Below are 27,914 nucleotides of genomic sequence, written 5' to 3'. Positions count from 1 at the left end.
GACACTGTTATCGGTGTGTTAGAAACGAACCCGCGCGTACGATTCACGATCGTACGTGTACCGGTGCGCTTGCGCGCATGTGTGCGGCCAGAAATACGCGCCGAGACGTATTCGCTTGGGCAGTCGATCGCGGCGCGAGCACGGTCGAACCTGCTCAGGTGCGACTTTCCTTCCGTTTTCCTCGTGCATCGAGCGGCGAGTATACAAAGATCGGGACGAGAGTCGAGTCTCTTCTCGATAAACGCAATAATTGCATAAATTCCGCAAATTTGCCGCCACACCCGAGCGTGTTTACCCGAGCGTGGTGATCGTCTGGCCACGTGTTACGTGTGTCCAAGTGGCAACAACGAGAACAACAACAGTGGTGAAATACTTTACTACGATAGAACTCGACTCGACTCGAGTTCTGACGTTTTGACGTTTCGGCCACGACGCACGCAGGCATGCACGCGTACACGATCCACAAATGTAGAACGTTTCTCCTCGCGATTTGTTCGTTCTCGATTTGCGGGCTGGTGATGGCTCAACTGGACACCGGATACCCTGACCAAAGGATAGTGTTCCCCGGCGATCCGAGGGCGAAGGAAACGGCGAATCCTGGGGAGGATGGATCGAGTGCAAGAGGCGAATTGTTGGTAAATCGATCGCATCTTTTTCATCCGAATACGCGTATTATTTCGCGAATGGTACAAGTGTCTGGTTAGCTCGCAGAGCCGCGTTGCAATACTCCCACGTTTTCACTCTGATAAATAGCGCAATTATGTTATCCCCGCGGAGCATTGTTCGTACGAGAGCGTACGTACGTGACGCGGTAAAAATTTAAGGAAAAATTAAATTCGATCGTGTCGCGTGCAAAAAAAGAAAAAAAAGAGAGAAAAGATATCTTTACAACTCTCGCATCGCTGACTTTATTATCTTTTTATTTTTATTTTTATCTTTTATCTTTTTTTCAGTTTTTTTTTTTTTATTTTTCCTTTACATTAACGTTACGTTCATTTATTTCGTTCGCCGTTCCTATCGCTCGTTCGCAATGTAAAATTTGATATTCGTTAATAGGCGATTTTCGCGAATTTATCGTGAATAGAAAAAAAAAAAAAAAAAAAAATTAACGGCGTTTGTCCGCAGCAAATTATGCGGAAATCCGTCTCGATTTTGTCACACCGTGGCCCCTTTTTTTTTCTATTATCGTCACCGGTGTTAACGTGAGCGATAAACGGAAACGTGGCTGTAATTCCTTTCGACTATGATTGACGATTACGAGATCCTGTGCGGGAATGGGAGTATCGAGATCGTTTTTTCCCCGCAACAGATCCGAAGGTCGTGGTAAATGGCCACTAATGTCAAGGATGTGTTGGCGGCAGGAGAGATCGAGACAGAAAAGTGAAAACCTCGCGGTGCACGACACGACACACTTAGGATTCTTGTCGCAATACCCGTGATTCGTTATGTGGATAATTGATTACCTACTCCGCTCGAATACCTACTCGATTACTTGGTGAATTCTTTTCCTCTCTTTTTTTCTATAATTTTATCAAAACGATTCATCAATTTTTATCGATTGTACGAACAAAATATACGATTTATCTATTTATTATTTATCCTATCCCGACTCGTGACGAGAAGTAAAAGAGAAATTGAGGTTACGATTAGGAAACGGCGCGCGCAAACCGCGTTATCGTTGCAACCAATCCTTTCGGCGCGGATAAAACACGGATAAACATTATTTCGCGAAGATAATATTTGTTTGGTCACTGATTGTGTGCGAGCATATTTCATTGCCACAATAGGGTTATACGATCGAGCGGGAACAGACGACCTTACAATGTCGTCGCCGATTAAATTCCTTCGAAGAGGACGTTGTTGGAAAGTACAATGTCTCGGGACATCGCGTTTCTCATTTATGCAAATTGTGCAACGTGCGTAATATGTTTATTAAAATGCTCGCCGTACCGTTATCGATTCACACCGCGCATGTGTCCACAAGTATTTCACCTGGTATACGATATATATATAAAGAACTCGTCGATACGGAACGATTAATATCGCTCGAAATATCGTCGATGAAATCTATGACTGATGGCCACGCTGAAATCATCGCTGAAACGAAAGGGAAAACGGCACCTATCGAGAACTGAAGCTGAACCGAAGATGCTTCTTGGAAATCGGTTCAGCGTTTGCTGATTTTTCAATGTGCACGCGATACCAGCTTGTTTAAAACCTGTTCCAGGTAAAATGGTGAACGTGTCGAAGAGGTCGAAGAACGCATCGAGTAATACGTATATATGCATACATATGTTCGTGTTGAACGTTTTCGTGCGATTCGGCTTTAAAGATATTTTTTTAACAACGCATTTCAATATTCGTGAAAGTATCGATGATTGACTTAAGATCCTGTGATTATTGCTCACGAGAATATCCGTGATCGAAATCGATGATTCATTGATAAGATATTACCGGAAATACCCCGATAATTACGTCTAAAATTTTTCTATTAATTTTTTTTTTTCAAATTATCCTAACTTGTTTTCTTTAATTAATCAATTGATAAAGTGAAATAACGTCACAACATCGAAATAAAAAGATCTTGACGTATTTTTTTTTTTTTTAGAATAATGCTTAATATCCAATTAGTTTTTCTTTCATTTCGCATCCCTTGATATGCATGACAATGCGTTGGAAATTCCAAGTAAAAAAGAAAAAAAGGAAGGAGAATTGGTTAATGTGTTTTTTTAAAAATTGTTTCCGTTTAACGATCACGTAGGTATACAATAACGATATCATACCTGCAGATACGATAATTATTATTTTTTTTTTTTTTTTTTTTTAATGGAAACATTCCCATTTTTATTATCGACTTTATTATCAATCGAACCATTGGCTAATCGAGATATCAAACGAAAATAATCAGATAATTTTGCGACACAGAGGAAAATGAAAAAATTTTCCACCCGATTCCTGCGTTTCCTTTATCCAAAATTCATGTTATTTTCAGAAATCGCTACAATTAGCCAAGAAAATCAATTCCATCAATTCGATCGACGATTTCCTTAGATTAGTGAAAGGTTTGCCGCAGGACGTATCTTTCTTCTCTCCAAGCAGTAAGTATGATCTTAAATAACTTATTAACAGGAATTATGGATCTATAGGAAGGAATAGTACGTAAGAAAAACCGGTTGACTCGTGACATTGCGAAAAAGAAATATATTGTTACACGACCTTGTAAATTGCACTTTATTCGGATTAAAAGAAAACAAAAATGACAAAACTGTGCTTAAAAAAACAAAAAAGAAAAAAAAAAAAAAAAAAAAAGAAACCAGCCGTAACTCGAAGCGTACAGTAAGTGCAATTGACTTCGTAAATCTTTGAATGTTTGAAGAACAAATTATTACGGGTATTAAATCAATTGTAATAGATGCAAATATTGTTCGGTTGGATAAACATCTTAAAGTTTGTAATATCTTCTACCAATTTTATTGTTCACACTTGATTATCAGTGAACGTGAGATCATTCGGTTGACCGCAGCGTAAAAAATATACTTAACATAAGTATTTCGTAAATTTAAAAATCCGCGCGAGTAACGTTACAGAGCCTCGTTATTAAACAAAAATTTGATTCGTGAAAAATTTTTAAATAAAGAAGAAATTGAAAAAAAAAAAAAAAAAAAACGTGATTTTCGCATGAATTTTTCAGAAAAATATGAAAAATGAAAATAATTTTCTTGGAATTTCTCTTCGAGCGTCCCTATCTCTATTATTAGCTTTTCAAAAATTGTATTTTGTTCAAATTCTTGCAAAGCTCGTTCTCGCTATCCTCGTATATTATCAGATGAATCTGATAATTATATAGAAACATTTTCTTTTTCTTATCGTCGCAACAATTATTCGCGTTGACCCCTGGTTTGTCAAAGACCAGCTTGTTTTCCACGTAATAAGGATTAAACAACTTGCAGGGTTCTTTTTCCATATTTTTTATGAAATCTTTGAGATCTTCGAAGAAATCGGTGTTCTTCAAAAAGCCACCGAAATTGCCCGTATTCGGCACTAATCTATCGCTAATTTGATTGATTTCCTCCAAGGTGGGCAATCTGATTGTAGAGTGTCCAAATCGTACCCTATCGTTTCCCGTATTTCTTTTATTCGATGACAATTTCAGAGTTGGGTGTTCAGTGCTATATGCAATTTGTAATTTGCACGGTCGTCTCCAAGTGTGCACACTAGACATAGGCACGGAATACGCATTGCAAATATCTATGGTACGATTAAACAAAATATCTGTTATATTCATTGTGCTGTTCAATCTAGTTATTCCTAAATTCGAAAAATTAAAATTCGAATCATACAAAAGATTGTGAAGAAGATTTAAAAGGGAATTGAAAGAATGTATTTCTTGCCTCGTTTCCAGTATCTCCGCGAGAATTCCATTTCGCCGTAAGCCTCTATGTATTTAGGTGTGCTCAAACCAACGACAACGTTTTCATCTCCTGGACCATTCTCTCTCTTGATAGCTTTGATAGTTGGTGCCATTTCCTCTTCCAATTTTATCCTATTAATGCTCTCCTCGATCTCTTCTGTGTTGGACGTCGAGATCTCGAGCTTAAAAAGATTGAAAAGATCACTCTCGCTCAAATCGTAAGACGCGTCATTCATTGCGCTGATTTCCTTCGCATCGATTTCATTTTGATTGGCTACGACGTCACAATTCGATGACGTTTCCACTTCTCGATGGAACGACTCGTCCCTCGCCTCGTTATTATCATCGATCAAATTTCTTTTCACAAATTCTTGATGATTTTGACGGCAATACGATCGAAACTTGAAAAGTCTACGTGAAAAATCTAACGTTAACGTTCTTTTCTCCTCGTTCCACGATATTTTTGTATAACTTCGTCTTATATTATCTTACCGTTTCAATTTTTTCTTTTTGTAATTGATGTTAGACGTAGGGACGATGTAGGAATACATATGTCTCGAATCGTGAGATTCCATAAAGGCAGCCACGTTTTTCCTACCTTCGACTATCCATCCAAACCAATCGAGGATCACATCCTCCGAAAGATAATTGTGTATACCGTCGGCGAGACCATCGGCTAAAGCGAAGTAACTATTCGCAACTGAAATTGCTTGTACAAAATTTTCCATTGTTCTCAATTATCTGAAAAAGTAGGATAAACTTATGGCGGAATGTTTCCAAGAAATACTATTTTTTTTTTTTTCTTACACCAAACCACAAAAACCACATTGAACTAGACGTAATGGGAATTCGAGGAAAAAGAGGGAAATTCTCTGACTAATTCAAGTTGTCACTGAACGGGATCTTCTTCCAGGTAGAATGGGAGAAACTGAACGTTCGAATGCCGAGCGACCAAATCAAGCTTCGTGTATGCCTGAATTACAAACAGTTCCTCTATTAGAAAATGACGATCCATCTATTATTTATTATCCGACTTGTACACGGGTCAAAAGATGCGGAGGTTGTTGTACTCACCCGTTCCTCTCTTGTCAGCCAACGGCTACGGAAACCCGAAATTTCGAGGTAATTCATTCACATCTGATTAAATGTTATCGATATATATATGTTATTCCAACTAATCACGTTATTAATTAATGTTTTAAAGATTTTCGTGACAGCTCTTGAATCCAATAATGGATTAAGGTATCAAGGCAAACGTATTGTACCGATAGAGGAGCACACGCAATGCACGTGTGACTGCAAAATAAAGGAGACGGTAATTTGAGAACAGTCGATAATTGAGATCTTCCTTTTTAAACTGGTATAAGTCGGTTCGCAATCTGCAAATCTTAATGTATAATTTCACTCTTGTGCAACGATGAATTTTTATTGCGATAATTTAATTAGTTTAAATCGAAGGATTTGAATTTTCAACTTTTGAAAATATTTAAATTTTTAAATAATAAACGATATTCTTTCAGGACTGTAACAAGAAACAGTCTTATATACCGGAAGAATGTACATGTGCGTGCAACAATGTCGATGAAAAGAAAAAGTGTAATGAAAGCAACATGAAAATGTGGCATCCAGATCTTTGTAGCTGCTTTTGCAGAGAAGTACGGGAATGTTCAACTGGTTTTTATTTCGACCAAAATTCATGCAGGTGTGAACGGAACGACAAGGACTTCTAATACGGGAATAACATATTTTCTTCCTTGCTGCATTTCTACTATCTTGTATATCTTGTAAGCTGTGCATGATGCGTCCAATCTTTTTTGGATTTTCTTTCTCTCTCTCTTTTTTTTTTTTTTTAATATTTTATTTTTCCGCTTATATCGCAAAAATTAATTAATAATTTTTTTCTAGCTTATTCCCTCTATATTCACTATTGCACTACCAAAATTTCTTCACTAACATTTTTTCTTAAATGCTTTGCCTGCTTTTATATTTTATTCGAGTAACATAATTAAAACAGTTAAAATAATGATACTACTTTCTCATACATGAATTCATGAATGCACATTGTATGTTTATTAATAAAATATAAATTTTCCTCTATGAGAATAACATATTATCTTAAACTCTTAAACATTTAAAAATATTTTAGATGCCTGCAAGTATCACTATCTAGAACTTGGTTTACATCCACAAAAGGTTCTGATTATAGATTCGGACAAACACAAAGACCGGATAATGTACCACCAGTAATAATTGCTCTAGATTCAGATGATCCTAGGAGAAAACCTAAACCAGATCCAGAATAAGAATCAGATTGATGATTTATAGACTAAATTTTAAGACAATTTGATCTTTGTGCCATTTTATTACACAAACACACGAGTATTGATATTATTTATGTATTAATATTAATTATTGCAAGAAATAAGTGAATGTATTTTTATATATCAAAAAAATATTGTGATATAAGGAAATACAATTATTTAATATAAATTATTTGTATATAATTTTTTAATCCTTATTTATAAAAAGTATTTTATTAATTTTTTTTTCATTTAAAAAACATGTACAATTATTAATCTTATTCCATGTTTGTTTAAATTATTTTGTATGTTAAATATAAATACATCAAATATACAATTATTGGTCTTATTATTAATTTTATTCTATATTTGTTTGTTTTAGATTATCTTGTATCTCATTTAAGACTGAATCCTGCTTTTTTTTAGCATTTTGCGAATATAAAACCACTGCTTTATTAACTCTCAAAACAGTTCTGTATCTTTCACTTATAGACGAGATTGATTCAGATATTTCCCCTAAAATATTGTACAATAAATTATATAAATATTATTATATGAATAAATGCAATAATTATTTAAAATTATATACATAACCTCACTTTTATCTGATACATAATCAATTTAAATAATTTAATAAAGATAAAAAGTTTGCAAAATTTGTTTAAAAAAAAATATTTAATAATAATATGCAAAATATTATCAAATAAATAATTTTATTTATAAAAAACATTTACTTACTAATAGAAGATGTAATATCTGCTATAGTTGATTCTTTTGTAACTTTTTGACGTTTTATTAATTGTTCCATTGTAATATAATTACAATTTATTTTATTATGTTTTTTTTATAGTTATAGTTAAAATTAGAAGCAATACAACAAACAAAAATTCTTTTTTAGGAATGTATATAGCCAAATGGCGCGAAGAATACTAAATCAGTCGATCATATCTACTGGAATAATGTACGCACAAAACATATGAAATATTTAAATGTTATTTGAATTTGTTTTTAAAATTCATTTATGGATATGACAAGAAACATAAAATACAATTATAATTCGTTTTACAATAAAAATTTGCAATAAAAAATATTACCTGTTTGATTATCCTTGTACAGTAAAAATTATAAATATAAAATTTTTCTTTATTGTCTTATATCTTAAAGATCTCGAGACAATCTTTGTACTGAATGTGACATTTAACGGATTTCTTAAAAGATTTTTGTAAAATATTTACTTTCATGTCAATTATTTTTTGTATACAAAAAATGTTATCAACAATTGAGCTGATGCTATTGTATACTATATTTAACTGCCATCTGTTCGATAAAGTTGAAACATTGTACTTTCATTCACGTAGTATAGATGTCGCCACATACACGATACAAATAAAATAACATTCAAATTATTTTTTTTATAAAAATGAATTATTAATAAATTAAATATCAATAACTGTTAATGACATATCGCATTATTATAATCTATATACTGTTAGTGGTAAATCTTTTGATTTATTTCGTTTTAATATTTGCTATTACATATATAATTAACAAGAATTATAATTCTTTTTCAGTTATAATATTTCATTTCATCAAATAATTAATTTCATATACATTTCTCCAATTGGAAATCGAATTAATAAACTTTTTAACAAATAATCAATAAGACAATTTTATAATTAAAATTTTTAAAATTATATTGTGCGTACAAATTTTATTTTTATTTTATTTTTATCTATTTTTATCGCATATAATTTATTTATCATTTATAATTGATTGTATCAAAGAAAATTCAATATATATATCATTTAATACAATATATTCATTAATTTCATGGAAACTGTGTATATTTCGATAATCCAAATAAATTAAATTTTACATAGTAAAAAGATAATAAAAGTATGAAGATAAATAGATCGATCGACGAATAGTGAGAATTATATTTTATCAAGATCGTGAAGATCGCGCGAACAATTTAACCAGAAAGAGCGCCACAGAGAAAAGCTCCGCGGGTAATGTTGTACATCGAGTTACATGTTCACGCGTATATTGGACGAAAGGAGAAAGAACTGAATCGAGTAGACGAGGCGCCGTTTTTTTTTGCGCCACCCGTTATAATTACTGGGGCCTTGTCACTTTTGCCAAGGCGCGGACCGCAGTGAAGTATCTCGTTCGTGCGTCGCCCCGTAGCATGGTCGACCTGCAAGGTTGGCGGCTACCTCAAAGCGATCGCTTCGCTTACTCAACGAGCAAGCAAAGGAAGTGCAAGAGTAAAAGAAGAAGAAAAAGATGAAAGATCAAAGACAGAAAACAAAGGCAACGGCCAACCTCCAAGTCGCTGTACGGGTGAGTGACTCGCGTCACGAAATTGTCTCAGTACGTGAATTTGCAAAGCGCGCGTAAATAACCTACGTTTATCGTTACTCTCATCAAGTTGCTTTGAAGAGAGAAAGATTGAATGAATAAAGAAAATTAACGATCGCACAAAATAGATGATAAAATCACGATAAATAAAAGAAAATGAAGTAACGTTTAAAATGCAAAACAATATCACATCGATTATAAATTAGTACAAAAGTATCTTCCGATATAATTATATAGCTAGCTGTTGAAGGACATCTACATGTTGTTCGATGCAATTTAATCGTATACGCGATGCATGAATTCAATTTTTTGTTCACCGTTGAATGCGGCTTAATTGCATTCGGTAGCAAGAAGGATTTAAAATTCAAAGAGGAACAGTAGTGGGTCCGGAAAAAACCGGTACCTCGCCTACGTATTTTACGCCACTTTCTTGCGTGTACGCACGCGTGTATCACTGTCTCGCTTCATCGCGCTCTCTCGAGTTCTCCTCAAGGACTCTCGGGAAGGCCCATGTAGCCAGTAAGAGCTTCACGATCGTAACACGGTAGCCAACACGGTGGTAGGTTTAAATCATATTAAAGCGCATCCAAGCACCGGGAACCGTAAGCCTGGATTACTGCTACAAATCGTCCCGTACGGGGAATTCCGCGCGCCAAGTAATTCGATCGCTTTTCAAAGGTCCAGTCTAATCACATACTACCTGCCTTCGTTAATTCTAGATCGTACTTCTGCTTTTTTTTTTTTTCTTTCACTTACATCAAAGATGTTCGCCTAATGTTCCAATTTTCTACGTATCGTATATAAAGCAAATAAAAATACATCTTTTTACAGTTTTTATTTTGTTTAAACGATATTTTTATCATCCACTTTTTGATTTACGATCATCAACACCGTTAATAGAACTCATCCTATTACGAGAAATATGCGTATAATCAATAGTGCGATCTTTCTATCTATATCAACAAAGCAGAACAATACGAATGGCGCATGATAAAGTGTTCTCGTGGAAAGTTACGAAACAACGTGGGCAGCGACAGTAGAAAATGGCGTGGGTCGTGACGGTCTGAGACCAGGTGGAACGTGTTTATACAAGATACGACCTGATAAGACATTACCGAAGCTCGGCAGGAAGATATACTTATGCCAGACACGAAATGACCAATGGCCAAAACCATTGACATAGATTGACATCACATGAGTTTAATTTTCTAATATCTCAAGGATAAAGGATGAATCAATAGAGAATTCCGTTGGAAATTGAATCGATCAATTTCTTAGAGATAAACAGTTCGAATAGTAATAAATTGCGACAGAAGTTCCAAAGAAGGAACTGTCCTTGGAAATTATCAGCTGGGTTTTAAGACCCGCATCCAATACACGGGTCACGATTTTATTGCGTCTACGAGTGTGAATAGATCTATTGAAAACCTAGGCGTTCGTAAGTAGGTGACGCGAGATTGGGCGAGCATTCGTGACGAGCCATTGTGATTAGTTCCCTTCGGGATTCGGTTCGTGACTCGTGACGAAGATGAGAGAATACACGGCTTTCGTATTAATAATTTTTTATACGTATCAATTGTGATACAAATAACACATTTTTCTTATTTACACGCGATTATCGAAATCGTGACACGTATAATAATCGTGCGATTTGAGGGAAATACATATATACGAATCGGCAGTTAAAAGAGAAAAAATCGTGGATTCGTCAAGGTAGCTTTTACTTGATCAAAGCTACCAAAGGATCATACACGAATGTGCCATCAATTTCCCCTTACGTCGCAGAAATATTCCAACCCACTTTGCCACCGCCTTCTCTATCTTCTCTTTTCTCTCTTCTTCTGTTGCTTGCCGGGGCACCAGTAGCAATATTGTATCGCATCTCTTTCTCGCTGCTTTTTGTATCTCTTTTGTGTTCCCTGATGCACGTTCAGCTCCCGTTGTACCGATTGAGTGTTGACCCCGCTGCGTCACGCTCGCATGCTGCAGTTTGTTCGGAACGATACGCAATCAGCGACAGAAACGAATTTCGAGCGTGTCGTGCCACGGTTTACAACGCACAAGCGATTATTTTTTAAAATAATATTTTTCGATATCTTTTCTTCGAGAAAGGATGAAAGGATGAAATATGAAACAAGCGATTCTCTTCGTAACGCAAGAAAAAAATCAATCGTCTCGATACGGATCGAGGCTGAAAATGATTATTGTTGAACAATGCCAACGATAGATAACCGCTTCTGCGTACAGCATCGTATTTTTAGTCACGCGACTGCACGCTTCTTTGAGCGGTGGTTAATGCGTGCGTGCGAAGATGACCACGCGTGATGGCTTCTAACCTACACGATCCACTTTTCTTCGATCCGCAGAGACGGTCAAGAGGCTTTCGTCCTTCATCGGGATATTTCTTCAATTTTATTGGATATTTCATTCATCATTGTCCACCTGCGTGTTTTTTTTACGCACAGTAATCAAGTGGTAAATATCGAGTTCAGGGAATAAATTGAGTACGAAATTGGTAACGTAATTTACCTTCGAAGAATTTTTTATTTACACGCGATATACAAGTATACTTATATGGAATTGAAAGTAGGGTAAAAAAAACGAGAATCTTGATCGACATTCGTAAATTTTTTATTATTACGCGAATCTTTTTCCCGTTTCAAGCATGAATCATACAAAAACAAATGAATCTTTTTGAATCTTTTCGATCGAAAATAAACTATCACCAAGATATAAATAATAAAAATCTAACCAAGATGATCATTTGAACAATGTTTACCTTTTATATAATAGAGAAAATTAAGAGAGGAAAACATGAAATGATCGAATTATTCATATATTTGCATTTCTTTGCTTACATACAAAATAAATTAACAACCGACATTGCTTTCGAGAACTGAGTATTTATCTTTCAATACGGTAAAGTCAACGCTAATATTTCGTTTATGTTCTCTTTCTTCGTACAAAATCCCCACAAGGTCAACTAATACAAAAAAGAGGCAAGAAATATAACCTCTTCGGTTGTGCGAAAATTCGCAAGACGCACCAGAATACAATGTTCCTAATAAAAGATTTAATTCATTTTATTCGAATTTCAAATTTTCTAAACTGCGTTCAATCCATTTTCTAGGATATATTTTATACGATTTATGCAAGAATAGTAGCTATCATTAAAGACTATGCTATAATATAGCCATTCTCTCGATCCGGGTAATGAATGGTTCCGCTCGAAGAGCCTTCAACCGGAAGGTTATCGTTTATTGGAAGTTTCCTTGGCAATAGCGGAAGATCGGCCGCTTCTAGGTTACTTGCCAATCACGGACGACATTCGATGGAGAATTAGTGCGCTCTTGATTCGAGGAATAGTTGAAGTATCGATAGAAAGCACGACAGTACGCGACACGTTCGACAAATGGCCCCTCGACATTCTTCCTTTTTCCGTGGCGGTGCTCTTTCGTGACGCTATCTACGAGTCTATCCACCATCTTACGACTTCATTTGAACCGAGTTTGTACGAATCGACGTTGGTATTAAATGATCTAATTTTTCATTTCATTTTCGTTATCGATTTTAAGTCTTTCCTCATATTTAATTTTTTTTTTTATATAGGATGATAAAATGTTACGTGAAAAAATCGATCGAGGAAATATAAATTATTGTGTGTGAATTTATAATATTCGTATCACACATTCAAAAATAAATTTTCATTTGTATTTATGAAATACGATACGTTTCTTTATGCGATTGTCAGAGGTTCGCAATTCGAAAACATTTTTATAATTGGAATCTTCGACGAATCGCTCACGTACCTGGTAACGACGATCTCATACGCGATCGATATACACTTGAAAATCGATCCATTAAATATTTATACCGTAGTGCGTATCACGATCGAGGGACAGTGTTAGAGAAAATGCAAATTATAACATTCGAATAACATTCGGTCCGTATACGAATTACTTCTATACGCTTCGTACCATCGACACGAGGATAAAAGCAGATCGTTCAATGACGTTATCAATTTATTCCTTCTATTTAGACTTGGTTTCTCATTAAAATCCCTAAGTGTTTACGAATCGATATACAACGTACGCAGGAGGATAGGCCGATCGATACCAGAAATCTGTCGAATCTATCTATCGAGAAAAGGAGGAGAAGAAATAATGTTCTCTCGAGAATGATCCGAAAGATCGAGAGTTTTGTGAATCCAAGGGTCGAATTCGATCCTGCATCTCGCGTGTCGAGACACGCTTCGCTGTCTCTCCTCTCTCGCATCTCTAGATCTCCTCCTCCCTCTCTTTTTTCGCTTGCTCCCTTCCTCCCTCTCGCTCGCTCACTGACTCACTTACTCGGTGGAAACAAAAGGAGCAACTGGTGTGGGCAGAAAACGAGAGAGAAAAAGAGTGAGAAGGGGGAGAGCGCGAGCAGAAGCGAAAGGATGGAAGGAGCGGAGGAAAAAAAGAAGGAAAGGCCCCTTCTTCTTCTTCTTCCCCCTCTGCCTCTGTCCTCCTCCCTCCCTCGGTGGAGGGGAATCGTTCGTCAGCGGTGCGTTCAAGAAAGGGACGAAGACGTCCGAGCGAGCGTGGATAGCGGGATAGAGGGTGGAACGGAGAAGGAGAGAACGAGAGAAAAAGAAGGAGGAAAGAGAAGCGCAACAAAAGTAGCCGTGACGCCGTGCAAAGCGAGCAAACCGAACGGATAACCGTGGAGGAAAAAGATGAAAAGAGGGACCCTTCGCGGCAACGCGGAACGAAGAGGGGAGGAAGAAAGGAGAAGAAGGAGGAGGAGGAGGAGGAGGAAGAGGAGGAGGAGGAGAAGAAGAAGAAGAAGAGGCCGAAAGAGGGGACCTCAGGGATGTAAGGTGGAAACTTTCGTGCCTCATACGATTAGACGAATGAATTCGATTCACTCGGATGAATTCGAAATCGTTTAAGAGATTATTTAATCGTCATCGATGATATTTAAAAAAATTAACAACGAATATTTACACTAGATCGTGAAATTTGGATAAATCTTTCTCGTGGAAAAGAAGAAAAAAGTGGGAGAAGAAATATAAGGATTAAAAATAGGATTAATTTCGTTAATAATTATCGATACAATCTATTCTTGCACTTGCCAAAGAGAAGAACCATCGTAAGTCCATCGGAAAAATATCAAGATTGCGCAACACGCCGAACCATTTATAGTTTCTTAGGCAGAAAAATAGATAAGCCGCGTGTCTCGTTTCATGTCTACGACCAACCGTATAACCGCAACGCCTTGAAAGTCTTCCTAGTAACACGATCGATCAGCTGGCGGACGGTGTTCAAGGTTGACCTTTCTCCCGAAGAAAACTCAGTTACTCCGACCAATTAACCCAGTCTTAAAGTCGTCTCCACGTCTCCTACGTAGCCGTACGTAGGCGAATGTAAGATGGTCAAAAAAAGATTCGATTTAAAGAAGAGATTGACAAAAAAAAGAACGCGAGGAAGCGTGTAAAGCGTACACGTCGCGATCGTTGAAACTTGTTGGAAGTCGCCGAGGAGTCGATGAACCGAAACAATCGTCTCGATATTTGGTCGCTACGTCCCTGGGCCATGGCAAAAGAGATAAAGGAGGTGAAAGTGGAAAGAAGAGAGGAAGAAAAAAGGCAGAGCTGGCAAAAGGGGCAAAACCACGCGCACTCGGGCCTCTCTTCTTTCCTCCTCCTTCTTTTCCTTCTCTTTCTCCGCTTCTTCGCCCCACCGTATAGAGCGTGTAGTAAGGTACAGTACGGCAAGACATAGTACTACAACGTGCGCATTCGACTTTTCAGCGTGCACGTGTGTCGACGAGAAGCATAACGTGCACCGGTTCTTCCTGTGTGCGAGTATGTACCTGCATGTGTACCACTTTGGCATCATCCTGTTCGGTTGAACCAGGCACACACCACGCGCCTTGACTCGCCCCGATAATCGGCCGATGTCAAGGTCCTCCTCCGGTTCCCGGTAGCCGAAACTTCTTCGCCGACCGAGTCGAGAAACGTATTCCCGTATTCGTCGATCCGCGCCAATTACAAACGCGCGACCTGTCTTCCTTTCGTCGAACGTTCGTGTTAATCGAACATTCGTCGCCGCCACCCGCGGTTTAACTCGCGCTTATTTTTTCCAAACCTGCTACGACCCGTCGCTTAATTGCTCGACCGATTATCGGCAGAACGAGTGACAAATTTCCCTCGGACACGAGAGAGAGAGAGAGAGAGAGAGAGAGAGAGAGAGAGAGAGCTCTAGTGTTGTAGTGGAAAAGGGAGGGGAGGAAAAAAAAAAGGGAAAGGAAAGACGAAGGAGAAAGACGAGGTTTCCGCGAAGCAAAATCAATTCGTTACGTTATCCGCGTTTATTAATACGTCGGTGCACGTCGATCGAGGAAGGGATCAAAACGGGTTGATTTAAATTGCCTAATTGTAAGTTCCCCGCGTTCGTCATCCTCTTCATCTTGGGTGGAATCGATGGACGGTTGTGTGTTCCCCGCGGTAGCCGTTGCGCGTAATAGCATTCGGTAGGAAGAGAGGAGCAAAACGAAGCGAGGAAAAGGGAGAGGGAGAGAAAGAAAGAAAGAAGCAGCGGATCAAGGGGGAAGAAAAAAAGAGATCAACGTATATCGGAGAGGACGAGAGGCTTACAAGAGGTATACATCAGAACAGATTAAAATCGTCGAATCTTCCTCCATTTATGGCCTCGCCCAACGGAATTGCAACCACCTTACGACTACCTTGATCTCCATTTTCTCCTTCCTATCTTTTTTCTTAACACCAGCCAACAAGATACTCTTGCAACTGCATAAGAATCGAATGAACCGGATTCTCGAATATCTTAGTATATTACCGTCATTATCGCACCACTTATTTCGAATTATAAACTTTAACGATCTCTCTTTTCCTTTTGCGAAAGAACACGTAGCGGCAAAGATCGAGGGGAGGGGGGAACGAATGCTTAAATTCGAATCGCCAATTTTACTCAAAGGATTCGCAAAAAAAAAAAAAATTCCTTTTGTCGTGCATCTACAATTTATATAGATAGATATCTCGATATGTTTTTCTCGAAATTTCTTTTTCGTTCGACATTCATACATGCAACTTTGTCGAGATAATTCCACGAGTGTTGACCGTTATCGATCCTCTCCTCGTCCAATTCGAATTCGACGTAGAAATTTCGCGGGTTGTAAACTGGCTCGCGAAATCACTTCTACGCGATGTACCGAAAGAATTCTCTGCCCGTCGTAAAACCCTTCGGGGACACTTTAATAGCGCGACCGTGTACAAGAAGGAAGAGAGAAGGGATCCTTCGCGTCTCACATTTGTGATTTACACGTCGTAAAGGCTACGATGCGAGATGCGGTTTGCCCAAGCGTACATGCTACGTGCCCCTTGCGACCAGATTTAACGCGGCTGATTGTGTGCTCACGGTGCACAACCGTATCTCGTCGATGCTGTTCGACCTGTTCGCGTTTTACTCGTCGAGTGCAAGGGCGCGCGATGATGTCATTGGTGCGTGCCCTTGCGGAAAGGTCACGAGGGGGGGGAGAAATTTGTTCGAGAACTGTACGGTTATTAAACCCTTTTTTACTGTACAATACGGGTTAACGAATTTTCTGGAATTCGATTTTCTTTCTTCCTTTCTTTTTTTTTTTTTTTTTTTTTTTTTTTTTGGAACCTTTATCGATAATTTCCTTCCTTCGATAACGCACTATGCTTTACTTTATCTTAATCTCTTATCGATGTCCAAATTCGAGTTTTTTTCTTTCTTTGTTTCCTTTTGAAACATCGCAAAAGGGTAACTGGTTCAAAGGCGAATTCGTGTCTATTTTTACGAAAGGTTCGAACGGGTTTTTATCACAGGCTAGTAATCTCGCCGACAGCTGACAGGCAGTTAAGATTCATTAATGCTGTTGGCAGCGATTCAACATTCGTGAAAAAAAAAAAAAAGTAGGAAAAAAAAAAAAAAGAGAGAAGAAAAAAAAAACATTTCTCGCGCGACAAGAGAAATACGGCGAGTCAAAGGGAACAGATGTCTCGTACGAAGACAGAGGATTCCTCGATCTTTCGCTATTCGAAACTTCTCGAATAATTGTAGAAGATAAATAAAAACGACAGGTTCGTAATAATAAGAGGGAGAGGAGAGAGAGATGACATGTAAGAAAAATTAAATCTCGTAAGGAAAATGACGGATGAAACGGTGGCGCGGAATAAGAACGGAACAAATCGGGAGGAAGAATAAAAATACGGCGTAACAGAACTCGTCAGTCCAAGGAATTTGCCCTGATATTTTAATGGCGTTGCTCCCATTCACCTTCTTTTATCTCTTTTTTTTTCTTTTTTTCTTCCCTTCCTCCTTATTTCGTCCCCGCCCGTTTTTCTTCTCTCCTCCTCGATTCCTTTTTCTCGGCTTTATCAAAGCGCAATTTCGCAACGAAAATACGAGACGAATCTCGAATACACCTTCTTTCCTCGTTTTTAACGGGGCGATGGAAAATCGATTCGGCTCGGACGCCATCGCTGCCAATTTATTCCAACGCGCCGCGTTTACGATTGCTCGTGTTTCTCACTCGTGGCAGAACTCGTGGAAAACGGTACCTCGCTACGTGGATCGAGCGACTTTTTGCCACGGTTTCGTAGACACGATTCGATTGTATTCATGCCGCATTTATCGGAAAGAAACCGGCACACACAGGTTTAACTGTATATTTCTCTTCTATATATATATATCGAAAGAAACTATATGTCGCGAATGGTTGCATGGTGTGCGCTCGGGCAGAGATACAGAAATAACGAGACACCGATTTGCGGTTTAGCTCGGATCGGTGGATTGATTACGATTATGACAAAAGAAAGAAAGAAAGAAAGAGAGAAAGAGAAAAACGTTATAGAATTCCCTTAGCAACAACAGTGTCACCGAAGGTAAATCTAGAAGTTTGTTGCCTGGTGCACGGAAGGTGTCGAATGACAAGACGATGGCGATAACAATCTCTTGCCGCGTCACGATGCAAATTGAACGTTGTCCCTCTTGTTATCACTCGATTAAAAACTTTCTCAACCTTACTTTATTTTTTTCTTTTCCTTCTCTCTTTCTTTCTTTTCTTTTCATTCGTATATTCTATTCGCACTCACTATTCAATCAAACACGCGTATATATATTTTATGCATCTTTCTACTATCGTTTTCTAAATTTATATTTATATTCGCGCGTAGAAAAAATTAATAGTCGGTGTTGTTACATGGCTACCATCTTGTCTCCGGCTATTTCTACGAAAGGAAACGGCGTGGTCTTCGAACGAGATGATCGTACAGGAAGAACCTGCGATTAAACTCCTCGCGAGAGGAATAGACGCGGGTTTTTGCAGCGATTAAGTGCAACAAGGAAGAAGAAGAGTTGTAAATTGTATGGTTTCGATAAGAGAGAGAAAGAGAGAGAGAGAGGGGGGGGGAGGGAAGAAAATTTCGTGGACAATTATTCAAACGAATTTTCTTCGTTATTTATTTTTACACAAGCAAGTGGAAACAGAGCTTGTTTTTCCAACAACAATGCTAAAGATAACGGGAGAGAAGATTGGATCTTCATCGACGTAATCGTCCAATGCGTTTCTTTCCCGTTTACGACAAATGTCCCCGCTATTAAAATGGCCTTGCTCCGCAGAACAGAAACAGATCCACATTGGACAGAGAACGAGGGCGAACTCGAGATCGTGGCTAAAAATGGCGATGCAGGTCGAAACTTTAGTCGACGAGGACGGACTATCGGGGGAGATCAAAACTGGCAAGACGATCATCTCTTTTCACGGCCGTTCCGATAAATCTGATTAATACGAATATTGTGCGTGCATAGATTATTATTGGCTGTGAGCGGTTGTGATACGTAAGAAAAATTTATACACGAGCCTCGTTGCAGTAATCGTTCTGCATTTTTGCTCGTAATTTCGTAAAAAAAAAAAAAAAAAAAAAAAGATGAATCTATCCCAATATTCTCGAAATATTTTTGAATATTTGTGCGAATTCATCGATCGATTTCTCGTTACAAAGGTCGCGATTGTAATCGATGGTAATCGAACGAGGCTGACGTACGTTTAATGCATGCCGCAACTCGGCCGCAAGTGTATACAGGTGCAGAGGAGGAGGCATACGATTCGCGTTATTAACTTTTCCCACGAAAAACATTTTCCACTTTACGGTGAAACGAACAAGATCAGAGATGAACTCGCTAGATGCATATATATATGTAATATATCCCACTCCCGTAGATGCGAGGGTCGAGGCCATTTTTGCAAAACGCGTTTCAAACAGCTTAACGATCGGTACGAAAATACAACGTAATCTCTTCTCCAAGTTATGGATGTTTCTTTAGAGCGTTATGAACGGCCATAATCCGAAGCTCCGATACATATACAGACTTGCAAGACTTCTATCTAGCAAGGTAAATCCTTAAATTACGATAAAAGTTTTAACAAACCTTCGAGTCGTTAAAAAAAAAAAAAAAAGAAAATAATTTCCTGAAATAAGTTCCAAACGGTTTTGGAATAGATACCTAATATCATCTCGTTACGAGTAACGGATACGAGTAACAGATATCAGACTTCCTTAATTATACCTGCGTATTACAACTTACTCGAGCCTTATAATTTACAATCAACGGGATAGCTGTAAACTTCCCAATTGCCCTGATAAATTCTAATAACGAATTGTAACAAAAAAAAAGAAGGAAATTCGTTATTTTATTTCGTCATTTTCCGATCTTAATTTCCAACTCGTCGCCAACTCTCGGAGAACGTTATGCAGATAACGGATCGAAGAATTTATCTCCATTTCCACGGTGTATATACAAAGGTCAGTTCCACAATTTCTTGTTCGAATTCCGACCTCTGTTCGTACACGAATCCGATTCTTCGTCCTTTGAATTACGTTACGTTCCTTAAAGTTAGCTTCCCTACATCGCAGACGAGCAATTTCTGCTACAAAAGTCAGTGACTGGCAATTACGGTTTCTTACCCGGGGCCCCGTGTACCGCTCTCGGCTCTCCTTTCTTTCCCGTATCTCTGATGATCCCATGCGAACGAAGAAGTTTCTGCCTCCGGAAGCTCGACCGCGAATTGCGTTTTCCTCCATATTATCCGCTAACCTTTACAGAGAATATACGCATTACACGCGTTACATTATTCAACGTACGTATTCTCTCCCCTGCTCACACATTATATGCGTATTTCAATTTTTTTTTTTTTTTTTTTATTCCTTATTGTGATATGTTTTTTTTTTCCTTTCCTTCTTCTTCTTCTTTTTTACGAAAAGATCGAATTTTTTTTTAATCCTTTTATCCCTTTTCTTCTCTCTTTCGATTTTCGTTTATCAACCACATCGCTTCAAATTGTGTGGTAAAATACGTGAGTGCCTTACAGTGTCTACCAGACCGATGCAGGTCATTTTTCGGGCGTTGACCCAGCACGCAGGGTTGCAGGCAACAAAAACTTTTTCACTGCTGGATGTAACCGAGAGCGACAAAGTCTACCCAACCGGATAAAGTTTAGTCCGTTGAACGATTTAAAAGAAGCGCCATGAGGTAGCATGGGACGTGACAAATTTAATGTTTGTTGAAACTTTATGGGTTTAGTTGTCGATTAAATGGAATCCCGCTCCCCCTTCGCGGAGAGGAGAAAGAAATTGTAAAAACCTTGTAAAAATTTTCCGAATAATTTTGAGAGGGGGGGAGAAAGAAAAAGAAAACGGAAAAAATTGTTAGGATACCATAATTCTAAACGGGCGTCGTTTTTAGAGCAAAACGAGCAAAGAGCATTAAACCAGGAAGCGGAAGAACAAAATAGGAAAAACGTGAGCAACGCGTTTTAGTAGGTTGAGTCGGATAGATATACGATCTCTCGGAGGTATGCTTCATTGGAAATTCTTATACCCAAGAATTTCCGTATTGTTATTCGTCCAATCCGGTTTTGAGCCTAAACCGTGTTGCTAAGGATACGGGGGAAAAAACGATTTCGAGCCGTTGACGAAAATGAAGATGGACGTGGGTTGTTGCGTGGAGCCCAACATAGTAGAATATAAGGGTACCCCACGTTCGAAATTGATTCGAATTGACAAGATTGTGTGTTAGTGGCCGGCACGAGATCAACAATGTTTTAAATTTCCTATTCCTATTCCGATCTAGGGAAGTAGAAAGCGTTTGTTGCGTAAAGGAACAGTTTTAGAGAAAGAATCTGAAACAGTAATCGTATTCTCTGAACACGAAGCGATCTCGGATCTGTCCTGTAATTTTCCGTTTCCCCGTCGATTTTACAATTGTGGACAATTGTGGTGGTGTTAAAGGTTCGAAGATCCGGGAAGTGGATCGAATCGAGCAAGAAAACTATCCGACTTCGAGCCGAAATTGCTTCCCGGAATACAAATCCATCGAGTAACGGTGGGGCAAAAAAGTGTACAATTGCTCGAGTACGATGCAATCAGCTCGCGCGGAAGATGCTTGCTTTCTGCATTAATAAAACGTTGGGGGGTAAACGTTTTCGAAGAAAAGGGAATCATCCCTTTTCTCGACGCCATTTTACACTTCCTGCCGTTTATCTTCCTCATCTTCCACCCTCTTGAGAGACAATTTTAGGTTTTAAGATTTTAACACAGACCTCCAACGTTTTCAAAGAATTCGATGTGATATTTTCTTTTCTTAAGATTCGTAAAAAAAAAAAAAAAAGAAGGATTAAAAGAGTATTAGAAGAATATGCCGGCTTTCATAAATTAATCGAAGAAATTGTAAATGCAAAATATCGGAGGAAGAAAATGATGAATGTACGCATAATTGACATATCGCGCAATATCGTTTAGATCCTTTCCCCCCTTCGGCTAGCACCATAATGGGTACGAGTACCGAAGGGGTCGACGTCCCTTTCGTAAACAGATCGCTTACGCTCAAGGACGTTGGTATAGTACGCATTGTACGCGCATATGATTATCCGTTGCAGTCGACTGTTCTAATATTCGTGTAAGCAGCATCGCAAATTAACATCAATTGATTTCAGAGGAGTTTAAATAAAACGACAATCAAAGTACGATGTACGATGTATAACCTATAAAAACCTTTCGTTTTATGTGTCGCTTCAACTTCTGCCTCTGACAACTCGTTACTAATTAAAGAAGAAGAAAAAAAAAAAAATTTGTCAACGGTTGAAAAAGTTGGGTTTTACGACGCATTCGTTCGGGTTAAGTTTCGAAGTAGATTAAATACTGGGGGTAAAGATAATGATGCGTTAAAATCTGCATCGATTCCGAATTTTATGAATGACAAAGATTTTTACGAAGAACTTGATTTGCGAAATGTGTTAATGACCGTTATTACTCCATTATCCAAGGATCGTCGAAAGATCGAGGTAAAGTAGCAATTATGTTACTGTGCGGTGATCACCGCCTCTTAATAACTCGAATTTTGATGCGACACACAGCACTTTTATCATTTCTTTAAACACAAATACTATCTAAAAATATTATTAATAACGTGTAATTCTGGGAACAATCAAATTATATCAGCACCTCTACTAGTAGTTGGTAGGGATGACGAGCGAAGGTTATAAATATTTTGATACTTTGTTACGAGGCATATAGTAGTATCATTAAGGGTGCTTTACAGAAGCAAAGTAATGTCAGGTTTGTCAATAACTATGTAATTTCGGGACCAGAATTTTGATCGCTTAATGAATGTTTGTGTAACCGGTTTCTTGATCAGTTTCTCACATAAACTCCACATGTCTATGCTACACCAAATGGGTAGGATATTTTTAAATTGGCCACATAAATTTTGAAAGTTTCACATATATCTATAACCATATTCCGGAAAAACTAAAACTATCATAAAACTTTGAGGTTATATTTAATACGGAAGAGTCTAAGAACGTAAATTCATTTTACGATTGACTTTCATTCTCTGTTTACTAACTTTTTTATGCATATCCTGACGCGTATTACGAACACGTATCTGAATCATATACCAATATTTTAAAGATGGCCTGTATACACCGCGCTAAAAGTATGCCATTTCAAGCTTAACTAACCGGAATCCACATGTCAGCTCGTAAACTGGTAGCAATGATCTCTCGACGATGAAGTTCTTGATTCGAGGCAAAATTCTCGACAATGTTACTTTTCGCTTTCTACCCGAGGTAAAATGATGATCGTAAACTACCGGGGAACGGGATAAACAGGAGCCAGGAACTGATTCGTGATTTTTCATCTTCGTTACCCGATATCACCTTTCCTCTGGCAAGTGGAGCACGTATTCGCCGGTGCTGCCCTCTACGGTTTCCTTTCATTGGCCCCTTATCTCCGACCGATGGTGAATCACCGCGGCCAACACGATGCTCGGAGAAAGAGACAGCCAGAAGAAGAGAAGGAGAGAGGTCCATGGTGATGCTTAGCACGTGTGTGTAGTGGTCATGAAATAACCGAGGTACAACGAGAGATCGAGGTGGGGGAAGCTTGAGAAGAGAGGGGGAAAGCGTGATGGAGAGAAAGAGAAAGGTAGTAGGAGAAAGAACCATAGACATGGTGTTGACCGGGCTTTGAACCCTGATCCCACTGGAGTACTACGTCGTAGTACGGCCTCCCTCTGGATTGGTTTGTCCTTTCCTCTTGGTTTACCACACTATCAACCCTGCTTCTTCTTCTCCACCCTCTCGTACTGCTACGACACAACCTTTCTTTCGACACTCTGCCTACTCTCCTGAGCTTCCGTATATACGAGAAATATGGTACATGTATCTAACCTAAAGGATATATATATATATATATAATCGTGTTACAAGGTTCTACGTGACCAACTTTGTCATGTGCCTTCCGCGAATCACTGAAAATGTTTGTAAACAGTAGGTAAGCCAACAAGCAACCAGTCTTAGATATCTATCGTCGACTAACTAACGGTAAATCTGTATGAACGTTTCATTGAGGAAGTGTACGCGATGCGAAGCACGATGCGATCAAGCTCCATCTACCGCAACGATTAGTAGATAAAAAATTCGCTGAAAAAAAAATGATCTGTAGGAGGAGACCAATCACAGAAGCGGAAGAATCGAAGCACAAGCGGCGCGTGTATGTATACCTTACAAACAGGCACAAGCGAGCTCCTCGTCTTGCGCATCCTCCAAGACTTTGAACTACAGGCAACTACCGCTTTGTCCTTACTTGAAGAGGCCGACGGTAGGGGATGGGATCTTCATCGATGGTGGGGCAAGAAAGATGAGCAGGGTAGGAAGGCAGGGAAGGTGGAGGACCGTTGCACTGACCGGGCTTTGAACCCGCTATGTGGTAAACAACAGGTACGTTGCACCCGTGGCGCAATTTGTAAGAGGCAAATCCGAAGAAGATTCTTCTTCAGGAAGTCGACGTCCGAAAATAATGCCGAGCACTACTTCAAATGACGGCCACCATCCCTACTATTGTCCCTCTCTTCTTTAAAAAATCGAAGAAATCTCAAGATTATCTTTGATGAAATGAGCACTAAACACGAGATGAGAGAGGGGCATAGTTGTCGCGAAAAATTTATCATAAAATTTTTATACTTCACGATAACATTCGTCAAGATACGAAGGAATCCCCATGGTGTCAAGCAACATATTTCGAAATGTATAATCAACGAACATTGTTATAGTTTCCCGTTTTTGCAGCGTGCGTTTAAAATCCTCTAACAAGGAAGTGGACTATCGTTTCTAATCGCAGGCAAATGATATCAGGATGGCACAGCACTGTCGACTTCCGGTTTACAAAGCAGCTGGAGTTTCATGATTGAATCGCAATGTTTTTTCCGAGATGTCGTAATATTTCCCGTTATTTATACGGGACGTAACAAATACGAGTGTTTTTTTTTTTTTTCTTTTTATCAATATCTAATTGTTTAAGATTTTTAACTTTTATACGACTTGTAATTTTCAACAAAATTTATATCACAATTAAAAATTAATTGAAAAATATAAAGATAAATTTAATTCACACTGATAGATCGAAAAGTTAAGTCCAAAAATATTATAACTATTTGTGTATATCTTTGAAAAATAGAGGTAATGAAATTTGTGCTTTGATTTGTAATATTATAATAATATACACAATTTTCTTCTAAAATAGTATTTAAATTTAACGTTTTGAAACTTTATTCTAAAAGAAATCAACGTCATTTTACGGAATTATATGTAAATTTGAATCTGGGTTTGTTGTGAATCGGTATCTCCGCCAATGGGCCTAGTTACCGACATTTTCAGTTCCTTCTTCGACCACTACTTGTCGCTACTATCGCAAAATTCCAAAGCAATATTTCTATTTATTATAACATTTTTTTTTTATTTGTCATATAATAATTACATTCAATCTATTATTTTTCAAAATCAATTTAACTATTCAAAAAAAAGGTTACATTTTTCTTTTAATCATAAACAAACAGTCTATGAATAGCCTATTGACACAACTTATTTAATGAATATATATATTACATGTTATAAGGATAATTTAAAAAATTTAAATTATTTTTCATTAAATTAAATTTATAATAGAAATAAAATTATCAATATTTGCAAGAACGTTGTCTTCTATTACGTATATAAATTCTCACGGTAGTAAGTCGATAATAAAATCGAGGTCACTTCCGGCTTTCATCCCCGAGACCTTTTAAACGTAAAACGTAATTCTATAAAAATTGAACAACCAATTTTTTTTAATACTGTCATTTTAATTATTCATATGACGATAAATATATTTCCATATTGAAATCAAACAAGCATAATTATTAACATACGTGTGAAATATTTTCTGTACAATTGAACAATTCCGCAAACGAAGCTATACTTTTGCAATTATTGCATCAAGTGATGAGATGTGCAACATAAGCAACATTGCGGTATTATTAAAGGCAGCGATAATGTTTAAAAACTATATAAAAAACTGATGTATTCCACAAAGTATTTTCGATAAAGTATCACGTTATTTTATTTGTTATTTCAATGCATTTGTGCTCTTTCTTTTATAGAAAATCGTTATTGAAATTTAAGAAATTCTTCGGATTGTATTGGACGGGTTTACGAACAGGGTACTCTCATTCAAGAATGAACGTCGAAATGTGAGCGTATCGTCTAAAAATACTGTTGGTGGGCCGAGGTGCGCCTAGCAACAGAGATTGCATAGAAGCATAACTATAGTGAACGTGCGTGTTTATACGTCGAGGCACAACGAGGACATGAGTTACGGAAAAAAGGAGCCAGACAAACAAACCTGTTCGTTTCTATTAAACGATTTTCGAAATTTCAGCGATACATATTGGGTCAAATGCATGTATATATATTCGTACAAGAGTCATTATTTCACTCGTCAAATTAAAATTAATTATATAAAGATAAATGGTTTAATAATTTAATTCGTAAAATCGATATTAAAAATTAAATATAAAAAATTAATCAAACATATTGTTAAAGATAAATTTATTTTTTATGTAGAAAAAAATGTTGCAATAAAAGGCAAAACATTATATATACCTGTTCAAAACACAAAACGAATATTGTATATACTCAAACATTTAAGAGAGTGCGGATTGTAGAAAAATTCAGACATCATTCTTTAAAGCATTTTCTTAAAATGTTTTAAAAAAGATAATTTTAATAAAAAAAAAAAAAAATTTTTTTATAAAAAATTATTCTCGCATGTTTGTAAAAATTTAAGAAAACATCAATACTAATCTGTTATTTGAATCTTCAATTTTTCATTGATTATTTATACCCAACCAAAGAAAAATTCTGATTCACTGAAGAAATTCTTGCATAATCCTCTGACCTCGATTTCATATTCACGCGACGATCCAATAACTCAAATTGAAATCAAATGTTCTATTCCGATCATCGTTCGATGCATTGTTTTCATTCGATATATTTATATATCGGAAATGTAATTAAAAATCGCATTCAGAAATCGCATAGATTCGCATGTGAATTAAGATGTTCAATTAGAAAATACAAGTCAAAGCTGCTTTATGCACTTTGTATTCAATATGCGCAGACTTTGTATCAACATCCTCTGTTCGGCGTTAATTTACTTGCAAATTTGACCACGCGAGGCGACCGCGCTGTTTGCATTTCACGTTCATAACCATCAATTTAAAATTTATGTGGCAAATTATTTTTCTTTCTTACCTCGATGTAAATCAAGTTTCCGTTTATCAAAATTTAAATCTTTCGCGACATATATTTTAAAAATGAAATTGAAATAAAGTCAAAATGTCAAATATCACTTACCCAAAAGGTAAGCACATACATACGCAGGCTCAGAAGCACCTGCTTAGTCAGCTTCGTGTACTCTGTTGCATACAGCTTCCGTTGCACCTGCACCTGTCTCAATTTTTCACAACGAACTAATTTTCTATGTTTCTATGCAGCGTAGGGAGTTTGGAGTGGGAGATTCAAGAGGTTCTAGGATGCGTTGTTGCGCTCTGCTGTAACAAGATAATACATTTGAGAAGGAATATGAAAATATAAGGTTAAGTAATATAAAGAGAGTACAAAAAGATATTTTAATAACGTGGGTGAATGAAACGGGTGGGACAAATAGAGAATAAAAATTTGAGTGCAATTACTTCATACATCATCATCTTCGAGTAACGACTACCCAGTAAATATATATATATATATATATATATGTAATAAGGTATGGATATTAGGCTTGTAAAAAAAAAAAAGATACTATAAGGTTTTTCAGATAAATCTTTTTTTAATAAACATAGGCATTCACTTATGTAGGTTAGTTTTTTTTTTTTTTAGACTCTCTTATGATTATAGTTTATATAATATTGTCGTTACACATAGAATTCTTACATGAA

At 37.3% G+C, this 27,914-nt stretch overlaps 2 protein-coding genes and 1 long non-coding RNA gene across 8 annotated transcripts; 1 reads left to right on the top strand and 2 right to left on the bottom strand.

Annotated features, from left to right (window-relative positions):
* The first annotated feature begins 15 nt into the window (after positions 1-15).
* On the top strand, positions 16-6,901 carry Pvf1 (PDGF- and VEGF-related factor 1). 3 transcript variants are annotated; one of them, XR_001112628.3, is made up of 6 exons: positions 16-635; positions 2,993-3,098; positions 5,325-5,533; positions 5,616-5,726; positions 5,932-6,195; positions 6,558-6,901. XR_001112628.3 is itself a non-coding variant. In XM_003696807.4 (6 exons), the coding sequence occupies exons 1-6, from the start codon at positions 444-446 to the stop codon at positions 6,712-6,714; spliced, it is 957 nt and encodes a 318-aa protein (XP_003696855.3). In that variant the 5' UTR covers positions 16-443; the 3' UTR covers positions 6,715-6,901. The 3 variants fall into 3 exon arrangements, 2 of the variants coding, with proteins under 2 accessions (XP_003696855.3, XP_086762851.1); XM_003696807.4 differs by having other exon boundaries at positions 5,932-6,113; XM_086906725.1 differs by having other exon boundaries at positions 80-635; positions 5,932-6,066.
* On the bottom strand, positions 3,203-27,425 carry LOC105736440 (uncharacterized). 3 transcript variants are annotated; one of them, XM_086906723.1, is made up of 4 exons: positions 27,334-27,425; positions 4,904-5,152; positions 4,392-4,822; positions 3,203-4,308 (listed from the first exon to the last, which is right to left on the bottom strand). In XM_086906723.1, exons 2-4 carry the CDS (start codon positions 5,137-5,139, stop codon positions 3,755-3,757), a joined length of 1,221 nt encoding a protein of 406 aa, XP_086762849.1. In that variant the 5' UTR covers positions 5,140-5,152; positions 27,334-27,425; the 3' UTR covers positions 3,203-3,754. The 3 variants fall into 3 exon arrangements, with proteins under 3 accessions (XP_086762849.1, XP_086762848.1, XP_012346428.2); XM_086906722.1 differs by lacking the exon at positions 27,334-27,425 and adding an exon at positions 5,219-5,384; XM_012490974.3 differs by lacking the exon at positions 27,334-27,425 and having other exon boundaries at positions 4,904-5,271.
* On the bottom strand, positions 6,916-8,030 carry LOC147657840 (uncharacterized). Of its 2 annotated transcripts, none has more exons than XR_015291702.1 (3): positions 7,806-8,030; positions 7,450-7,662; positions 6,916-7,227 (listed from the first exon to the last, which is right to left on the bottom strand). It is a non-coding gene; the product is annotated as an uncharacterized LOC147657840 (long non-coding RNA). The 2 variants fall into 2 exon arrangements; XR_015291703.1 differs by having other exon boundaries at positions 7,450-7,659.
* Positions 27,426-27,914: the final 489 nt, after the last annotated feature.

Source organism: Apis florea, unplaced genomic scaffold (assembly GCF_048593485.1).
Source record: "Apis florea isolate Af1SG1 unplaced genomic scaffold, ASM4859348v1 contig_2495_pilon, whole genome shotgun sequence".
In the NCBI taxonomy this organism is placed as follows: domain Eukaryota; kingdom Metazoa; phylum Arthropoda; class Insecta; order Hymenoptera; family Apidae; genus Apis; species Apis florea.
The sequence above is the reverse complement of the archived record's forward strand: the minus strand, read 5'-3'. Positions and strand labels throughout refer to the sequence as shown.